Source organism: Aedes aegypti, chromosome 1, assembly GCF_002204515.2.
Source record: "Aedes aegypti strain LVP_AGWG chromosome 1, AaegL5.0 Primary Assembly, whole genome shotgun sequence".
NCBI lineage: Eukaryota > Metazoa > Arthropoda > Insecta > Diptera > Culicidae > Aedes > Aedes aegypti.
In genome coordinates, this window is record NC_035107.1 from 194,605,189 (window position 1) to 194,620,683 (window position 15,495).

A 15,495-nucleotide genomic window follows, 5' to 3' on the forward strand; every position below is an offset into this window, starting at 1 on the left:
AAATGGCCCATAACCTATGGGATGTGACCGTAGGTCGGACCGAAAGCAATAAAACAACTGGTTTGCTTGACGGTCAAATTAGAACTAACTCAATTTGTTGCAATTCAAAAATACATTCAAAAAGTCATGGCATGCTGGGGTTTCCAGTCGCATCAACTTCAACACTTCAACTTTGAAATCCGAAACTCTGAAAAAGCTTCCAAACCAAATGACAGAACTCCCTAAAAACCATAACGTAATTGAATACTCACAATCACAGCACTTACCATCTATCATCAAACATCCTATCATGTGCAAAAAGCTACTGCACCACTGTTGTTTGAGTCTGACCCAGAATGGGTTAAATGCATGGCCTGTTTCGCTACTCGCCACAATATTTTCTTCGTTCTCTTTGTGAACAAAATAAAGGTTCATGGATGGACTTCAACGGCTTATGCGGTCGTCTCACGTTTGGTTGATATTTCCGAGTTCGACAATAGCTTTTTTGGGGAATACCAGTAACACAAGAACAATAAAAGAGTTCAACCAACTGGAATAATCGATAGACATAATCACAAAAAAACTAACGATTGGAATAAGGTAGATCCTGCTTATCGTAATGTGATATTATCTTGTAGTGATTAAAAAACATCAGCATTTAAATTTTTAATGTTCATTTATTTTCTTTTTTTATGGTTTTCTTTGCTTTTCTTGTCTCGTATTTACATGTATATAATAAATTCAATAAATTATTCTTATTTTCAAATATAATAACACTAAACAATTTACTTTACTTATTTGACATTTTCTTCATTTTTCCGTAAAATGAACTACATTCATGTATTTTCTTGCTTGTTTTTGCAGTTTTTTGTTGTATTACCAATTGTCCTTTTCGACTTCATCCGAGTTAAAATGTACAGGCTTCGATTAAGCACTCGTTTTATTCTCCACCACTGTTCAGGAAAATGGCGTACTAATTGTGGCATTGTCCTTAATTGTGTTATTTTGTTGTATTATTTCCAATATATTAATTAGGTATATATAATCTCTTATAGTACAATTTTGTTCGATTTTTTTGTTCATCTGCGCCGTTTGGTTGTTTTCTTCCCGAAAAAACACCGATGTTGTTAAGGGGTTTTGTTCTTTTTCGCTAGATAATCCAAATCTCTGCCAAACACATTTCTTATTTACACAAATAGTCGTTCCCTCAAGATTGAATAGTTTTCCCGAAAAGAAAGTAGATAAGAAGTAATCATAGAAATAAAAATTAACCCTTGTAAAATTTGATTTAAAGATTGACAAAGGACTAGATTTGGTACGATTTGCTTTTGCGGGCTGCCTGGTCTATGCTTGCATATACAGACAGAAACTTTCCCTCCCCTAGAGTTTGGGTTTTCAGACAGGAAAATTCAATGTCTTACGGAATTTCTTTGAGAAATCAAGCTACCCAATTACTTATTAAGGACAGCGTTTTGTCGAACCCGGAGAAATGTTTTGAATTGACCTTCTGTTTTTTACTGCTGTGACACATATCCTTGATGGCGAAAGAATACCGCCATCGCACTTTGGAACTGACACTAAAACAAAAGATCACCGTCGAATCAATTGAGTAATCTGAATGTCAACTAGAACCAGTGACAAGTGGAATGTATGTGAATTTGAGTGTGGTTGTATAAGTGTAGCTGAATCAAATAACGATGCAGAAAGTAATCAAGGGGAAATTGAATAAGGAAAGATCAGCACCGACTATGAGTAGATGTTGTTCTAGAGATATTCCAATGTGCGCGAGGGTATTCTTCCACACTGTTTCAACTGGAAGTGAATAGGATTTTTGTATTTGAGGAAAATCGTTGAAGAAAGTCCGTTTTAAGGAAGTTATTTTCAATGGAACATAGTTACTGTATGGCACTCGTGGTCAATTCCACGTTTGATTATGTTTGAATGGGTGAGCATCAGAGCGAAGATTGAGGAAAATTTCTCAACATTTTTTCCCAGATCTTCGTCCTGAAACTGACAAGGATAAAACGGAGTCACTCCAACGATCCTCCTCCGTCTTTGACAAATGTGGAACGGAAACTGCGTGGTTGTACAATTCCTTGTTACTATTGTTGTTTTGCTTGATCAAATTTGTTCACTGCTACTGTACGTCTATTACAACTACCATTACTAATATGTACTGCGATTGTAAATCTAATTTGTTTCCTCTTAATTGTGACCGTTCTGCAAGTTGTCCTGTTTGTTGTTCTAACCCTAATAAGGAACCAATAGTGACAGAAGCAGTTTTTTTGTAACATTTGTAGCGTTTTGCGCATTTGTCGGGTTTGTTTCGTCGTCATTTGTACGTTTAAGATTTGAACTGGTAGTGTGTTCCTCCAGGACTGGATTGGGGACTTTTGTAACTTGGAAGAGGGAAACCGGAGAAGGGCGGTAGTTAACTCATCGGTTTTGAACATAAGATCAACACTGAACTAAAGTAGAGAAAGCTATTCGATTGTTTGATTGATTTCTTGACATTTTTATTAATATTGGTCATTATTAACGTAACGGAAACTAATGAGTATAACACAGCCTTCACAACCTGAGAATGGACATGGCGCGACACTTAAAACTCTTGATTCTAGTGTGGAGATTTGGGTTTGTGTGTTATGGTTGGTGGTGGGATCAGGTTTTGAGCGAGAGAGCGCGCCTTGTCAAGTCTTTTCCCATAACTCGGTGGAGAGTGCATCGGAGAAGACTTGACAACCCTACTGCTGCAAAGATGGGGGCTTAATACTAACTCCCAACCATGATGTGAGTCGTAAAGGAATCCATATCGTTATCACAGACCACTTTGCTCGGTTCTAACATGGGCGATTTGAGTCCCAGCATGTCAACTTCCGAGTTGAACGAAGTTATCTTGTAGCAGTTGGGAAACATTTCGTCCATGTCCATGTCCAGATATGCGAGGTCCCAGTTGGAACCATTGGTACTGGAATGGTACTGAAGTGCCGACGCACAGGACGAGAGAAGCGGGGAAGGAGACGTGGTAAGGGTTGTAAGGTTAAGATCACAATGACTGGTCGTCGTTAGGGTAGTTAAGGAGGTGAGAGTGGTTGTACTGGAGGAATTCGATCCGGAGGAACTGCTGGCAGGGATGGTACTGTCTGTCGTATGATTGCTGTCACTGCTGCTATCACTATTGCTTACACTGCTAATCGAGCTACCGTCGCTGCCGGAGAGACAGGACGAAGACGACCCGGATTGACTTAATGCTAAACTAGAGCTACTATCACAATTATCGTTACTCGCTAGTACCGTCACGTTGGCTGTGTGATGGCTGTCGTTGACGACGCTAACCGCTACGCTCGGTGAAGTTACAAAGAGGTCGTTGTTGTTCAACGGATCGAGCGCGGATTGCGAGGATAGGCTTAGTACCGAGCCCCAGTTGATTGGGCGGGTACAGTCGTCGTCGCCGAAGCCGGAATCACCGTCGTGATAACCGTTGGTGAGAGAGCTGCTGCTGCCGTTAGTAGACGGAAAGGGAGTCGCCCGACCTGATTGTGGATCCTTCAATGGGTGATTGTGATGGGGACTTGACGCCGGAAGCGTCGTTGTGGATGCGGTCGTCATGGGACTGAGGTGATGCTGCTGTGGTGGCGTTTGCTGGTCGTAGGGCGATAATTGCGTAGTGATAGTCGTAGTTTGCTGCTCGGATGCATTCGGTCCGTAACTAGGTGTCGACTGAGTCGTTGTATTGCTGCCTTGAAGTCTACTGTAGTTACTGCTGCCGTTATTGCTAATATCACTAAACTTAGAAGCTTGCTGCTTGTCGGACCCACCTATCCGACTGTTGATGCCATTATACAGTGGGCCATACTCGCTTTGGGCTTGCGGTAGTGGTGGCGGTTGTTGGGGCGGAGGGTGAGGATGATGTAGATGATGCGGAGGTGGAGGAGGAGGCGCATGGTATAGATGGGGATGCTGTTGCTGCATGTGCTGTTGATGGCTGAACTCTTTGTTCTCGTTGTCAATTTCTCGCTCAATGGATTTGAGAGTATTGCAGATAAGGACCGATCGGTACAGGGATTGATCGGAAGCCTGCCGGAACCTGGCAAGTTTGAACATGGATAGGTTCATCATCTTCAAGCGTCGTTCCTTGTAGCATTGCTTGTTATTGCACGACATATTGCGTCCATCGCAGCATCGTTTTAGATGCCGCGCTTGAGCACCGAACTGGTTTACGTTGCTGTAGTTGGCACTACCCAACTCGAAGTAGGATTTTCCATTTTCCGCACATCTTATCGTTTGCTGCGAGGATGGCGCTTCATATGGAGGAGAGTAGTAGCCATGTTGGCTCCATCCGTACCCGCGATTAGAATACTGTTGGGCGCCATTGTTGGCCGCGTTCATACGGGAGCAATTCTGGTACGGTTCCGGGAAGTAACCTGGCTTTGGATACGCCGGCATGTATCCTCGGTTAGGTGAACATGGATAACGAATGGGCGAGTAGCTAGGCAATATCGTTTCATCATCATCGAAGTCATCCTCGAAGTCATCATCATCGTCATCTAGATCATCCGCGGCCAACAGAGTCGTCGCCAGCGTTGACCTGGTGCTGTCCGATCCCCACGTTTCGCCCGGTACGGCTACAGCTTGTAGTTTACTGATTGGATCAACGATCGGATCACAATTCCATCCCGTTTCGCCGGGAACGGCTACCGCTTCCAGCTTGGCTATGCTGTCTTCGGCGGGTGGCGCTGGAGGCAACAACAATGGACTGTTGATGGGGGCTATCGTTGTTGGTGCACCGGAGATGAGCGGGGACGCTGCTAAGGTGGATGTTGTTATACTGATGCAGCTACTGCTAGTTGCTACGGTCGATGCCGCTGTTGACGTCACTGTGATGGTGCTACTGCTAATGGTTGATAATTCTTCCGAACTATTGAGTTCCACTGTGGATTCATTTAGCTCTGCGGCTGGTTGTTCCAGTCGTGGGCTCTTGCACGGACTCACTCCATCGTCCGAGGGTGCCGGTTGCCCATTGGCGGCGTTCTGATGCTCAGCCGCCGAGGATGGCCCAACGGAGCTGATTTCTGCCGCTGGGTTGATACTGGTTTCATTGTCTTGGGTTGTGGTGGCACTCGTATCTTCGTACTTGCGCTTGTTATTGCTGCTGCTAGCTGCCGCTTGGATACCCATCATTGCAAATTTCTGCAAGGAGAAGAGAGAACAATGGGAGACACGTTAGTAATTGGTTTCAGGATGATATAGTTGCGTAGAGAGTTAACTAAAGGTATAACATTTGTAGTGATTTGTAAATAGCATCATTTGAAGTGTTCTGTAAAGAGAGCTACTTATAATTGGATTAGCATTTGCTAAAATACAGAAAAGTTTGAGTGAGATCATCCACATGATTGCTCCAAGCCGATTAGTGCAACCGTGAAGCAACATTTGGCAGCCGACAGGAAAAGCTATTGGAATGGATTACGGCAACCATAAGCCGACGACGGCGACAAAGATAAGAATGGGTCACAATTTGGCAGACAGGGTGGCGCTCTATCGGCACGCGCGCTGCGCTGACAACACCGACAAGTGCAAGTGCAATAAATTTCCGTCACCCAAACAAACGGAAGAAGAAATGCAGGAAGATTCCAAAAAAAGGAGAGGAGTGTGTCGCACATGAAGACAGCGAGCCGTCAATGCCATCGCAGTGTTGACGTGAATGGGCGCGCAAGCAGGAGGGATGCGGAAAACCGCAGGAATGTCGTAAACAATGTGAGAAAAGAAAATCAGGGTAACTAGATCCTTAACGGTGCACTTGAAAAGTTTTGCAAAAACGAAATCAAAGCAAGCGAAGCAATATAATGGGATGGAGTGGTGGAAGCAGTGCAAACACAGGTCACCGAAGAGAACCGTTTTAGAATAGGAAAAAAGTATAAAATAATGATGATGATGACGATCGGCTCGCAGAGGACAGAGGGAGATGGAGGGTGAGTGCCAAACCCGAGCCATCAAGCCAAAGCGAATTGAATGAATGACAAACAATAATACATAAATTAAAAGGAGACACCAGCGTTCGAGAGTCGAGTGGCAGCGATAAACGATAATAAAAATCATATGGTTTGTGTTTACAACTTAGTGTCCTCTCGCCTCGATTCCCTCCGCTCATGCTGCTGCTGCTGGTGGTGCCTGGGCTGTGGTGACGCCGGAGAATGAGGAGTTCATTCATGAAAAATCGAATTACAACCGCTCTACTACGAAACTATTGTAAGAAAAGATACGACGCGCGGCGGCGGAGTTATTGACCTTCTTTTCTTCATTTTTTTTGCGCTTGTCTGTCAACGACATTGTCGTTTATGGTGTTTTGTAAGTACCTTCGAATCGAAGGGAGTTTACAAGGGCGTTCATCGGTGGATTCGCGGATGGAAGGAGTTAGGTTGCACTCGAGGACGCGGTGGGATGTATTGCATATTGCTCAACTGAAGATTTTTAAGGATTGAATCAAACAATTGAACCTAACGTTAATCAGTTTAGAAAGACAGGCATTTTTTTTTATCGAAGAGCGACAAATTCATTCATAAAAGTTGTCACGAAGAACATTGTATGTTTTTTTTTGCACTTGTTCATCTTAAACCTTGGAAGTAAAACGTCCATCCACCGCGTATCTATTTCCCAAGTGGGATGCGGAGAGGAGGAGGACAACTGACAAGACAAACTTCGGGAAAGGAAAAAACCCTGTCAAGAAACGAATCTTGAACTTTCTCTTTCTTCGAACGAGCATTTACTGCAATCGTAGGAGGCTGCTGCGTTGTTTTGCGCGCGGAAAATTGGTTGTTTTCGGTGGAAGTTTGAAGCCGAGTCGAAGGAGGCATTGAGTTTTTCGCGCGTCTTGCGGAATTTGCCACCGGTACCATCCAGTTTCGGAAGTGTGCTTTGTTTGATCAATCGGTATGCTTGCCGGAGCCTTTTCTGCGACTCTGGCGAAACTGCCGAGAGAGGTGGGTGGCAGAAGCCGCCCGTTTGGTTGGTACATAGCACTAAGGCTATACCGGATGAAGGAGCTGATGAGAATGCCAAGGAGTCGCAGAAGGAAACGAAGCGTCTTTATGTACACATCACCTCAAGCGCTCGGGGCTTGCTGTCGGTGCGGAAAGTCAACGTGGTGTATCCGGCGGTAGAACGGGGGATAAAATGAGACCGGAAAATCCCGTCGCCTAGCAGTGCCTAGGCGTGGATGGTGCTTTTTTCGACCTCATCGTTCTGTCAGTCAGCGGCAGCACACGCACATTGCGTGCGATGTTATGTGCAAGCGTTGCGGTTGAACCCCGTGAGCCGCTGCCGCGCATTAGTCCTCTTTTCGGCGGTGATCCACAATATATTTCTATATAAATTATTATGTAACTGAGAACAACAAAGAGTGGCTGCACATACTGTGTACAGGCCGCCTCCGCTGTACGTAGAATGTATTGAAAATTAAATCGATAGACTGATTTTCCCGTAGCCGAGCTTTCGAGAGGCAACTTTCCAAGGGTCTCAAAATGTGCCAATTAAAGCTGCCTGGAAATGCCCGTTGGTAACAGGTTATCAACGGCACCAACTCGTGTCAGTCTTGCAGAAGGAAGACCCTTCGGGGTTCCCAGCATTGGCAATTTTCCTCATTGCGTAGCAAGTATCATGCCGAAGGAAAATGCGAACCCGAGTTATAAAACGAACAGCAACTTTACTGCCTATACTTCCACACTCTCCTTCTTCAGTTATTCTTCTCCGACTGTAGACGGGGGCATTTTCCAGAAAGGAAGAGGCGTTCTTTATTCCGCCACGAGCTGCTGGAACCGCGACGACACACTGAAGATGCTGCCGCAGTAATAAAAGATTTATCATCTGCTCATTTTTATAGGAGGGACACTCTATCGCGGTTCAGCGGATTTTTCCTTCCCGCCAAAGAAGGGGTCCGTCATTTTGCACCTTTGGTCGCGGGTGCCCCATTCGATAAGGCGGCTGATCGATGAAATGACCCCCACATGCATCACCGCGTGGTAGTAGGCCTTTGTGTGACGGCGCATTTCCTCAAGCTTCGAGTCGACCAACGATGATTTTAAAATTAAGCCTACTTTTACTGGCGCGAAACTTTATGAGAGATGCGAGCGCATAAAATGCGTGTAATTCTTAACGATAGGATATAAACTTGCAAGAACGACGACGACGACGAGGTCGGTTTCTGCAACAAAGTTGTAGCAGGCTGAGCAATCAAGATCGTCGCTGTCGTCGTCATGGTTACTCACTGTGTTACCCACGTCATCGGTTCCTTGGACGCATTCATAAGTGCAGCAAAACAGTCGGCGTCGACGGCGGACGTAACGACGCTGATGATTCCGTACAAATCAAACGACGGAAGATTGACTGCCCGATGCGGTGGTATGGGAAAACAACGGAAGAAGCGCTTTAGCTTTCTCTCCCGCCATCGATGTTCCAATACCGCATCATTGCCTTCTTTCTCCAAAATTGTCCGAAAAAGGCTCGAGTTGCATTTCATGCCGTTCCTATCAATTTTCGAGCAGTTTCGTTTTAGATACTCGAGTTTTCAAAGTCTTCAGTTCGGAAAATAAAACCATACCTTACATTTAGACATACCATAACGGCGTAACTGCAGCGATTAATTTCATTTCGTCGATTTTATCTTTTGCAAATGATTATCTATACTTTTGTTCTTTTTTATTATGTAGAAACAAAAAAAATGTTTTAAAATTACTATACTCACTACCTCTTGGAAATAGCTTTGTGCAGAGCAGCTTTTAAAGATAAAGCTTAATTAGCTTCTTGGAGGAAGCTTGTTAGCTGTTTGGAAAAAAGCTTCATTAGCATCTTTATCAGCTTTTTAAACGAAGCTTTAGTAGCTTCTTGGGAAAATCTTTTGCAGTTTATTGGAAGAAGCTTTTGTAGCTTCTTGGAAGAAACTTTGTAGTCTCTTGGAAACTGCCCTTTCAAAAGGTTTTATCAGTTTATCTGAAGAAACTCTTGAAAAGAAACTTTGCAGCCTTTACGGAGAAGAATTATTAAATTAAAAAAAACGGCTTCTTAGAAGAAGCATTGTCAATTTCGTGGAAAAAGCTTTGTCAGCTTCTTGTAAAAAGCTTTCGTAGCATCTTGGAAGGAGCATTTGTAGCTTCCTGGAAGTAGCTTTCGCAAGTTAATGGAAGAAGTTTTTGGCGTTTTTGGAATGAAGGTTTTGTAGATTCTTGGAAGAAGCTTTATTAGCTTCTTGGAAAAAGCTTTTGCTTCTTTGGAACCGCGATGCAATTTTTTGGATGAAGCTTTGCAACTTTGTAAAGAAAATTGTGCAGCTTTTTGGAAGATGCCCTTTCAATTTCTTGGAGAAGTTTTATTAGTTTCTTAGAAGAAGCTTAGGCAGCTCTTTGGAAGAGCCTCGCAGCATCTTCGGAGAAGAATTATTAACCTCTTTATAAAAGTTTCTTGGAAGCAGCTTTGTCAGCTTCTTGGCTTCATCACATATTGGAAAAAACTTCTTCTTTTCGATTCAATTTATGCCCCCTCCCTCCCCCACGTAACAGCTTTTGTATGGAAAATTTTAAATTTTTGTATGGACCGTAACGCTATGCAAGACCCCCTCCCTCCCCCTGTTGCGTTACGTAATATTTGAACGATCCCTAAGCGTCAGTAACATAGACTAATGTATGCAAATTGGAATAAAAATATATGTGAAGCGTACGTATCAAGTTATCATCAACTGTTTGCCAAAATGTCGACAGCTGTCAGGCGAGATAACTGTTGCTTGTAAATTTACAACCAAGCAATCTATTTTTCGGATTTTTCTAGCACATAAAAGAGAAAAATTGGCGCGAACGATTTCTACAACAAAACCAACAATAATGCCGTGATCATCACAACATTGTAGAAAGAGAAGGAACCCAACGGCCCAAAAGCAAGCCCCACAATTTTACGTCTCTGGATCGCACTCACGGTGGGCAATCATAGACCCTCTCGCACCGCCGCCTTAGACTGAACGGTGCTTGATGGTCGGCTTGGACGGGCCACTGACGGACGACGATGCGGAGAACCGTTTCATAACCTAAATGTTTTGTTTCTCCACCATTGTGGCACGGCCACCAGACGCTTTCGAAACCGAATTTCGGGAGGTTTTCACTCGATCGGAGCGAGAAGCGGTGGATCACGCGCATGCGTGCGCGTGCGACGCGTGTACGAATTTGGAGGAAAATTCGGTGTTGTTTACCAATGCCCCGACGGCTCTAGCTGATGAGCGTCGTGTGATCATTATCACGTTTTTGTGCGTTTCAGCGGTTTGGGCAGCCACAGCCACAAACAAATCAGCTAGATGCGTCATTATGAAAGCTAGATTTATCCGATAGCGGAATTCCCGAAAGGGGGCGACAAGACTGCGAGAGAGAGAGGTGAGCTGTCAGAATTTGAATTCTTTTCCAGGTTGTGCTCGGCGCGGACAGCGCGGCAAGATCACATCGGGATCGTTGCTGAGACGTTGAACGATGAGGAGGAGGAATGCAAGGCTTGGGGGTGCACAAGTGGTGCGCGGCGGCGATCAAGCCGGCAGCAAAACTTGAATTTTTAATGAACTTTTTTCCCCGCTTTGCTTCTTCGCAGTCATCAGCAACTGTTCGATCGCAACGCTACGCGGCGAACTGTGGCAGCACACACAATATTCTGCCATTCTCCGCCGCCGCCGCTGCTTCTGCACGGATACCGGTTTTGCTGGTGCTGTTGGTGAAGGCCAGTCTCTCTTGCATACTTGCCGCCGCCTCCACCTTCCTCGCCGCTGACCAACCAATCCAGTCCAGTCAGATCGTGCGTTGGTCGGTCGTTTCGCGTCCATAAACAAGCTTGGGCCATCACATCACAGTGTGCCATGCCCGTGTGGTACTCGCTTGCTGAGGTGATCTTCTTGGGCTAACCACCACCGCCGATCGATGATGGCAGGCAGCAGCACCATGGAGGAAATTGAAGAACATTCCTTTCTTGTGCTCTTTTTTTTATTGCACAGGCAATGCACAAGCTATACAGTGCATTTTATGCACAGGAAGGGCAGAACACAGCGCAGCGTCAAGTGCTTTTTAATCCAGAAGAAAAACGCACAACCCCACAGGCATTTGACAGGTCGCAAGCTTGCGACAGTAGAGAATGCAACGCTCCCGGAACTTGCGCGCAGCACCATGTCTCAGGGACGCACTAGCCAATAATCTTAAAGTTTTCATCTCTGGCGCGCGCGCAACAGAGAGGCACCGTTCGCTGCAGTCAGCGATCAAGTTGTTGGAAATAGTTTCATCAGCAGCGTTATTATTCGTCGTTTCTCCACTTTTATCATGAGGACGGCTGCGCAAGCACATCGGCTGTGAAGGCGGCTTTCTGTGGTGCTTTGCGCTCCGCGAATGAAGGAGGAAAGGCGCACGATGGGAAGATTATTAACTCTTGAGAGGAAAATAGTTAACGGTTCATATTTTTGAAATTAACTCATGATATGGGAAACGCCTGACCGTGGCAAAGTGCACTGCGACCAAGGCGGTGTCCACAGCCGTCACGTCAAGACCGAACCTGACTTTCAGACGGAAGTCACGTTTTGACTTGTTTTTTGGTTAAGGTAAATCCTTGAGGGTGCTCTGCTAATAAAACAATCTTTGGGCTCCCGAATTCCAGGAAAGCTCAGAATGCATCATAAGAGAAACGTGGATAATCCCTTGGCTGCAGCAGAAGGAACATCGAAAAAAGGTTCGAAGGTTGATCCGTCTACCTGAGCAGTTTTTTTCCCTCAACCTCATACCTGCCTAAACGCAACGGCATCTTCGATTATGTTCCTTATCCGAACGGCCTTTTTTCTCCTCTCCTCAATTTGAAATGCGCACGTTACTCGGAAACGTCTTATCATGGCACAGCCGGTCTTATCAGTCACGAACGCGAGAACTGCGCGACGCTTATCAGCGCTCGTCGTCTTTCGCGCGGCGAGGTTCAAGATCGCCCAGTACTGGTTGAACTGGAATCGGTAAATTTCCGAACAACTCTGGTGGGTGACGTCATTGCGAGCGATGAGTGTGCGATCCCACGACAACAGGCGTCAACGGCTACTATGACCATCGCCGTATGGGGACGGAGATTTGGTCATTTCGCAGACAAAACGAAATGTGCGAAAATCGAATTTTCACAATATTAGCGCTTGTTGGCGGATTGATAAAGAACCCCAAAGACAAGCAGAGACAGTTTCCCCTATGGCATAAACAACTGCCACTCCCTCGACCCCTTTTCTTCAGGAAGCTCACAATCCGGTAGATAACAACGGCTTCAATCCACAACTATGGCAGCGGTCCTCGAACCGTTTGTACGCGGCTCACTTAGTATTAGTGGAAATGATCTGACAATTTCCGTTTTGATGTTCGTCATGAAAACGATTCTAATTGATGATAAATGGTTGAAAACATGTTCAAATATGAGTTTTTGGCTTAAGTTGAGTTTCAAATGGTTGTTGCTAGATGCGTGGTAATGTAAATTGAACATTTTTCTAAATGGCGTTCTAAATGACATCAACACTATCAAAAGGCCTTTTCATTTGACAGATCCGTTTGTGGCTTTTGTTTATAACTTCGCGTCAAAAGGGCTTTTGAAATTGATTGCAAATTGAATAATTATATGAAACTAGTACTTGTCAGTACTTTATGATTGTTGAACAAATTTATCTGAACGAACAGATCAGATCGTTCAAAATTGAATCACGTCCGTTTTCCAATCTTTGGGAGCTGCTGCAGCTTCCGCCCTTTAAGAGCCATGTGTCCCGTTGAAACCCCTTAACTCTCGGGGCGAGCTTTCGACTTGGAACGGCAACACCCAAGTGCTCCATACCCCCAACGTCCGTTTTGAACATTTCTCGGACTCTTGGCCCCGGGTCTGTCCGGATCGCTCCAGCATTTTTATGCGCTATTCAGCAGAATATAATACTCTTTCTTCTCCGCAAACCGGACGACGACGGGGACGGATCTTCGTTCGTTTAGCAGTTGGTCCGTTTGCCCGTCGCGTTGCGTTGTTGGTTGGGAGCTTAAAAATGTTCGTTTTCTCGATATTCCGCACCAACCCAACCGAGAACCGACCAACCAACCAAGCAGGCGATGAGGTTTTTACACTCGTCTCGAAAGAGGGCGCTGCTGTTCATGTCGTTCGTTCAGCGTAGAAGTGGCTGCCAGGGAAAAAGATTCCACACTCGCATATAGAGAGCTATTCATACTACCTACACCGAACACACCAACAAATACGTATGAAGCAACCCAAATAAAATAAAGCATAAAATGTTTTTCCTCCTTTGCTCGTTTGTTGGCGGCGGCGGCAACTCTGCTGGCACCGCACAGCGCACTCTGATGGTGCGCTGCGGTGTTCGGTGCGTCTCCGAGATATGACAGAAAGGCTCCGAGATAGGGTTGCCAGCCGGTTTCGAAATGCGAATTTTCTGCAAATGACTTCCTTTGACCTCCTGCGGAGGTCACGAAGCTCTCTGAGGTCCCGCTGCAGGACCCCGAGTGCTGGTAACCCTATCAAGAGGAGCACCGAGCACCGGAGCGACCATGGCTCTCTGTGCACGGCACCGCATCGCACCACATTGGAAAAAGACACCGACAACGACGATGACGACGGCTTCGTCGACGGCCAAGAGACCGTGTGCTGCTTCAACGATATGATGATGTGAAGAAGGCAGAAGGGAAATATAATATAGGGGACGAATAGCATTTGGGTTGCCAGCCAGCCATCAGGCCGTCGTCGTCGACGACGTCGTAGATTGAGATTGCTGTGCAAGAGGAAGGAAAAATACACACGTAGCTATAGAGTGCCGCTCACACTGCTGCTTCTGCTGAGGAGGAAGCATTTGGGCGAATAACGAGAAAGGCTGACTCTGATGGCAAGGCAAAAAAAATCACCTCCCTGCCCAACTCTCCTCCGGGGCTGTATAGAGAGCTCTAATAGTAGAACAACGAACGGTACGAACGGAACCAAAGAACGACGGCAACGAAGTAGGCATGCAGGTCGCGGCACCCAGGCCAGGCAAAGCGCCCAGATAGATAGGGAAAAGCGGAAAATCCTAACCCTCATCATTCTTTCAGAGCTCTCCGGTGCTCGGATCGGTCTCCGGGAAGGTGGGTTAGACGGGCCTGGGACGGTGCCTTGAAAACTATGGGGAGTATGAAGCCGTGCAGGCCCAGAATACGAAATTTGGGTGACGCGCTCCTTTTTCCCTATGAGTTTCTTATTTTTTTCTGGAGGGACATAGACCGACTCTTCAGCTCAGATGGAAATAAGTTTTCCTACGGTGGAAATTTTTCCTTCAGGGAAAATGGATTTCGGTTGGGGTTCCTTGAATACTAAGGGTGTACGATCATAGTAACCTGATTGCATGGAAGGCCGTGGAAAACCATTCGGATGATGCGTGGGCTACTTCGATTTGAGTTTGAAATCAGCATACGACTGAATCAAACCAGAATGAATCATTTAAAAAAAATCAACAACGAGTATTTTTGTGTGATTGTTGATTTATCATTTCAAACTTTTCAGAGTTCGGAATGTCACAATTCTTATTTGAAATTTCTTCCTAATTTGATTGCGATAATCGGTAACGATTCGTTCTGATAATAAAACTGATAATAAAGTATGGACAAAAGAGAGATTACCGATATCACCGATAGATGATGAAGAAAGGATCAAAACAAATGCAGCGAAAAGCGAGTGCGGTTTGTGTACAATATACATTTTTTATGATTACGGGCTTCCCGAGAATGGCAGGCTCTACGCCGAGTGATGACGGACGGATGATGAATGGGGTTTCGCCATGGCAGGTTGTCTTACGGCTTCGTCTGTGCCACGACCACGTCATAACGAGGGGTGGAAGCGAGGAAGGAAGCATGGCATTCTTTCGCAGATGTCGTATTTTGTTGTTATTTTGGGTTTTCGTCGGGTTTCGATTTCGATAAGAAATTGGCGGGAATTGTATTTGTTTTGATTCAGTGACATCAAGCGAAAAACATAATCAAAGTAGTCGTGAATTAGATTAATCGATTTGTTACCCATATCAGGACCAAACACTGTTGAAATCGATTTGAGGTTAGAAGAGTATTGCTGTTTGCGTTTGACGTGCAAATCTTGTTCAAATGCGTTTCAAATGCGGTAACACAAACTAATCAAAGGACACCTAGCAACCGTGATCTATATCACCGCTAACCTAGCAAAGAAAAGCTAACTTTGACTTCGCTTTCCTTATGAAAAATCTTACTGCGTTTGGTATTCCAGCATTTGATATTTGCATTTCAAACGCACAAGGCAATATTATCAGATTGTAAAGTCACCTTCAAGATTTCTTTGGATTCTTAGATCGCATCCGTTTCAATGTTAGTAGTCTTCTTCAGGCTGTTAGTTAGTGCTTTTTTCAAACGAATGGATTGCCAGTCTGCAGCTAATCGGAAGGATAGGAAACCTTTCAATGAGAATAATGACAAATCAAGAGTGAAAGATTTGTGCATAGTT

At 45.1% G+C, this 15,495-nt stretch overlaps 1 protein-coding gene across 3 annotated transcripts in view; it reads right to left on the reverse strand.

The window, feature by feature from the left end:
- Nucleotides 1–970: 970 nt before the first annotated feature.
- The window catches only part of LOC110680661, a 66,302-nt gene continuing 51,777 nt past the window's right edge, over nt 971–15,495 (reverse strand). For all 3 annotated transcript variants that reach the window (XM_021856465.1, XM_021856453.1, XM_021856458.1), the window contains exon 2: nt 971–5,169. In XM_021856465.1, coding sequence (XP_021712157.1) covers nt 2,752–5,160 — 2,409 coding nt within the window. In that variant the 5' untranslated portion in view covers nt 5,161–5,169 and the 3' untranslated portion in view covers nt 971–2,751. The remainder of the gene's footprint in view (nt 5,170–15,495) is intronic.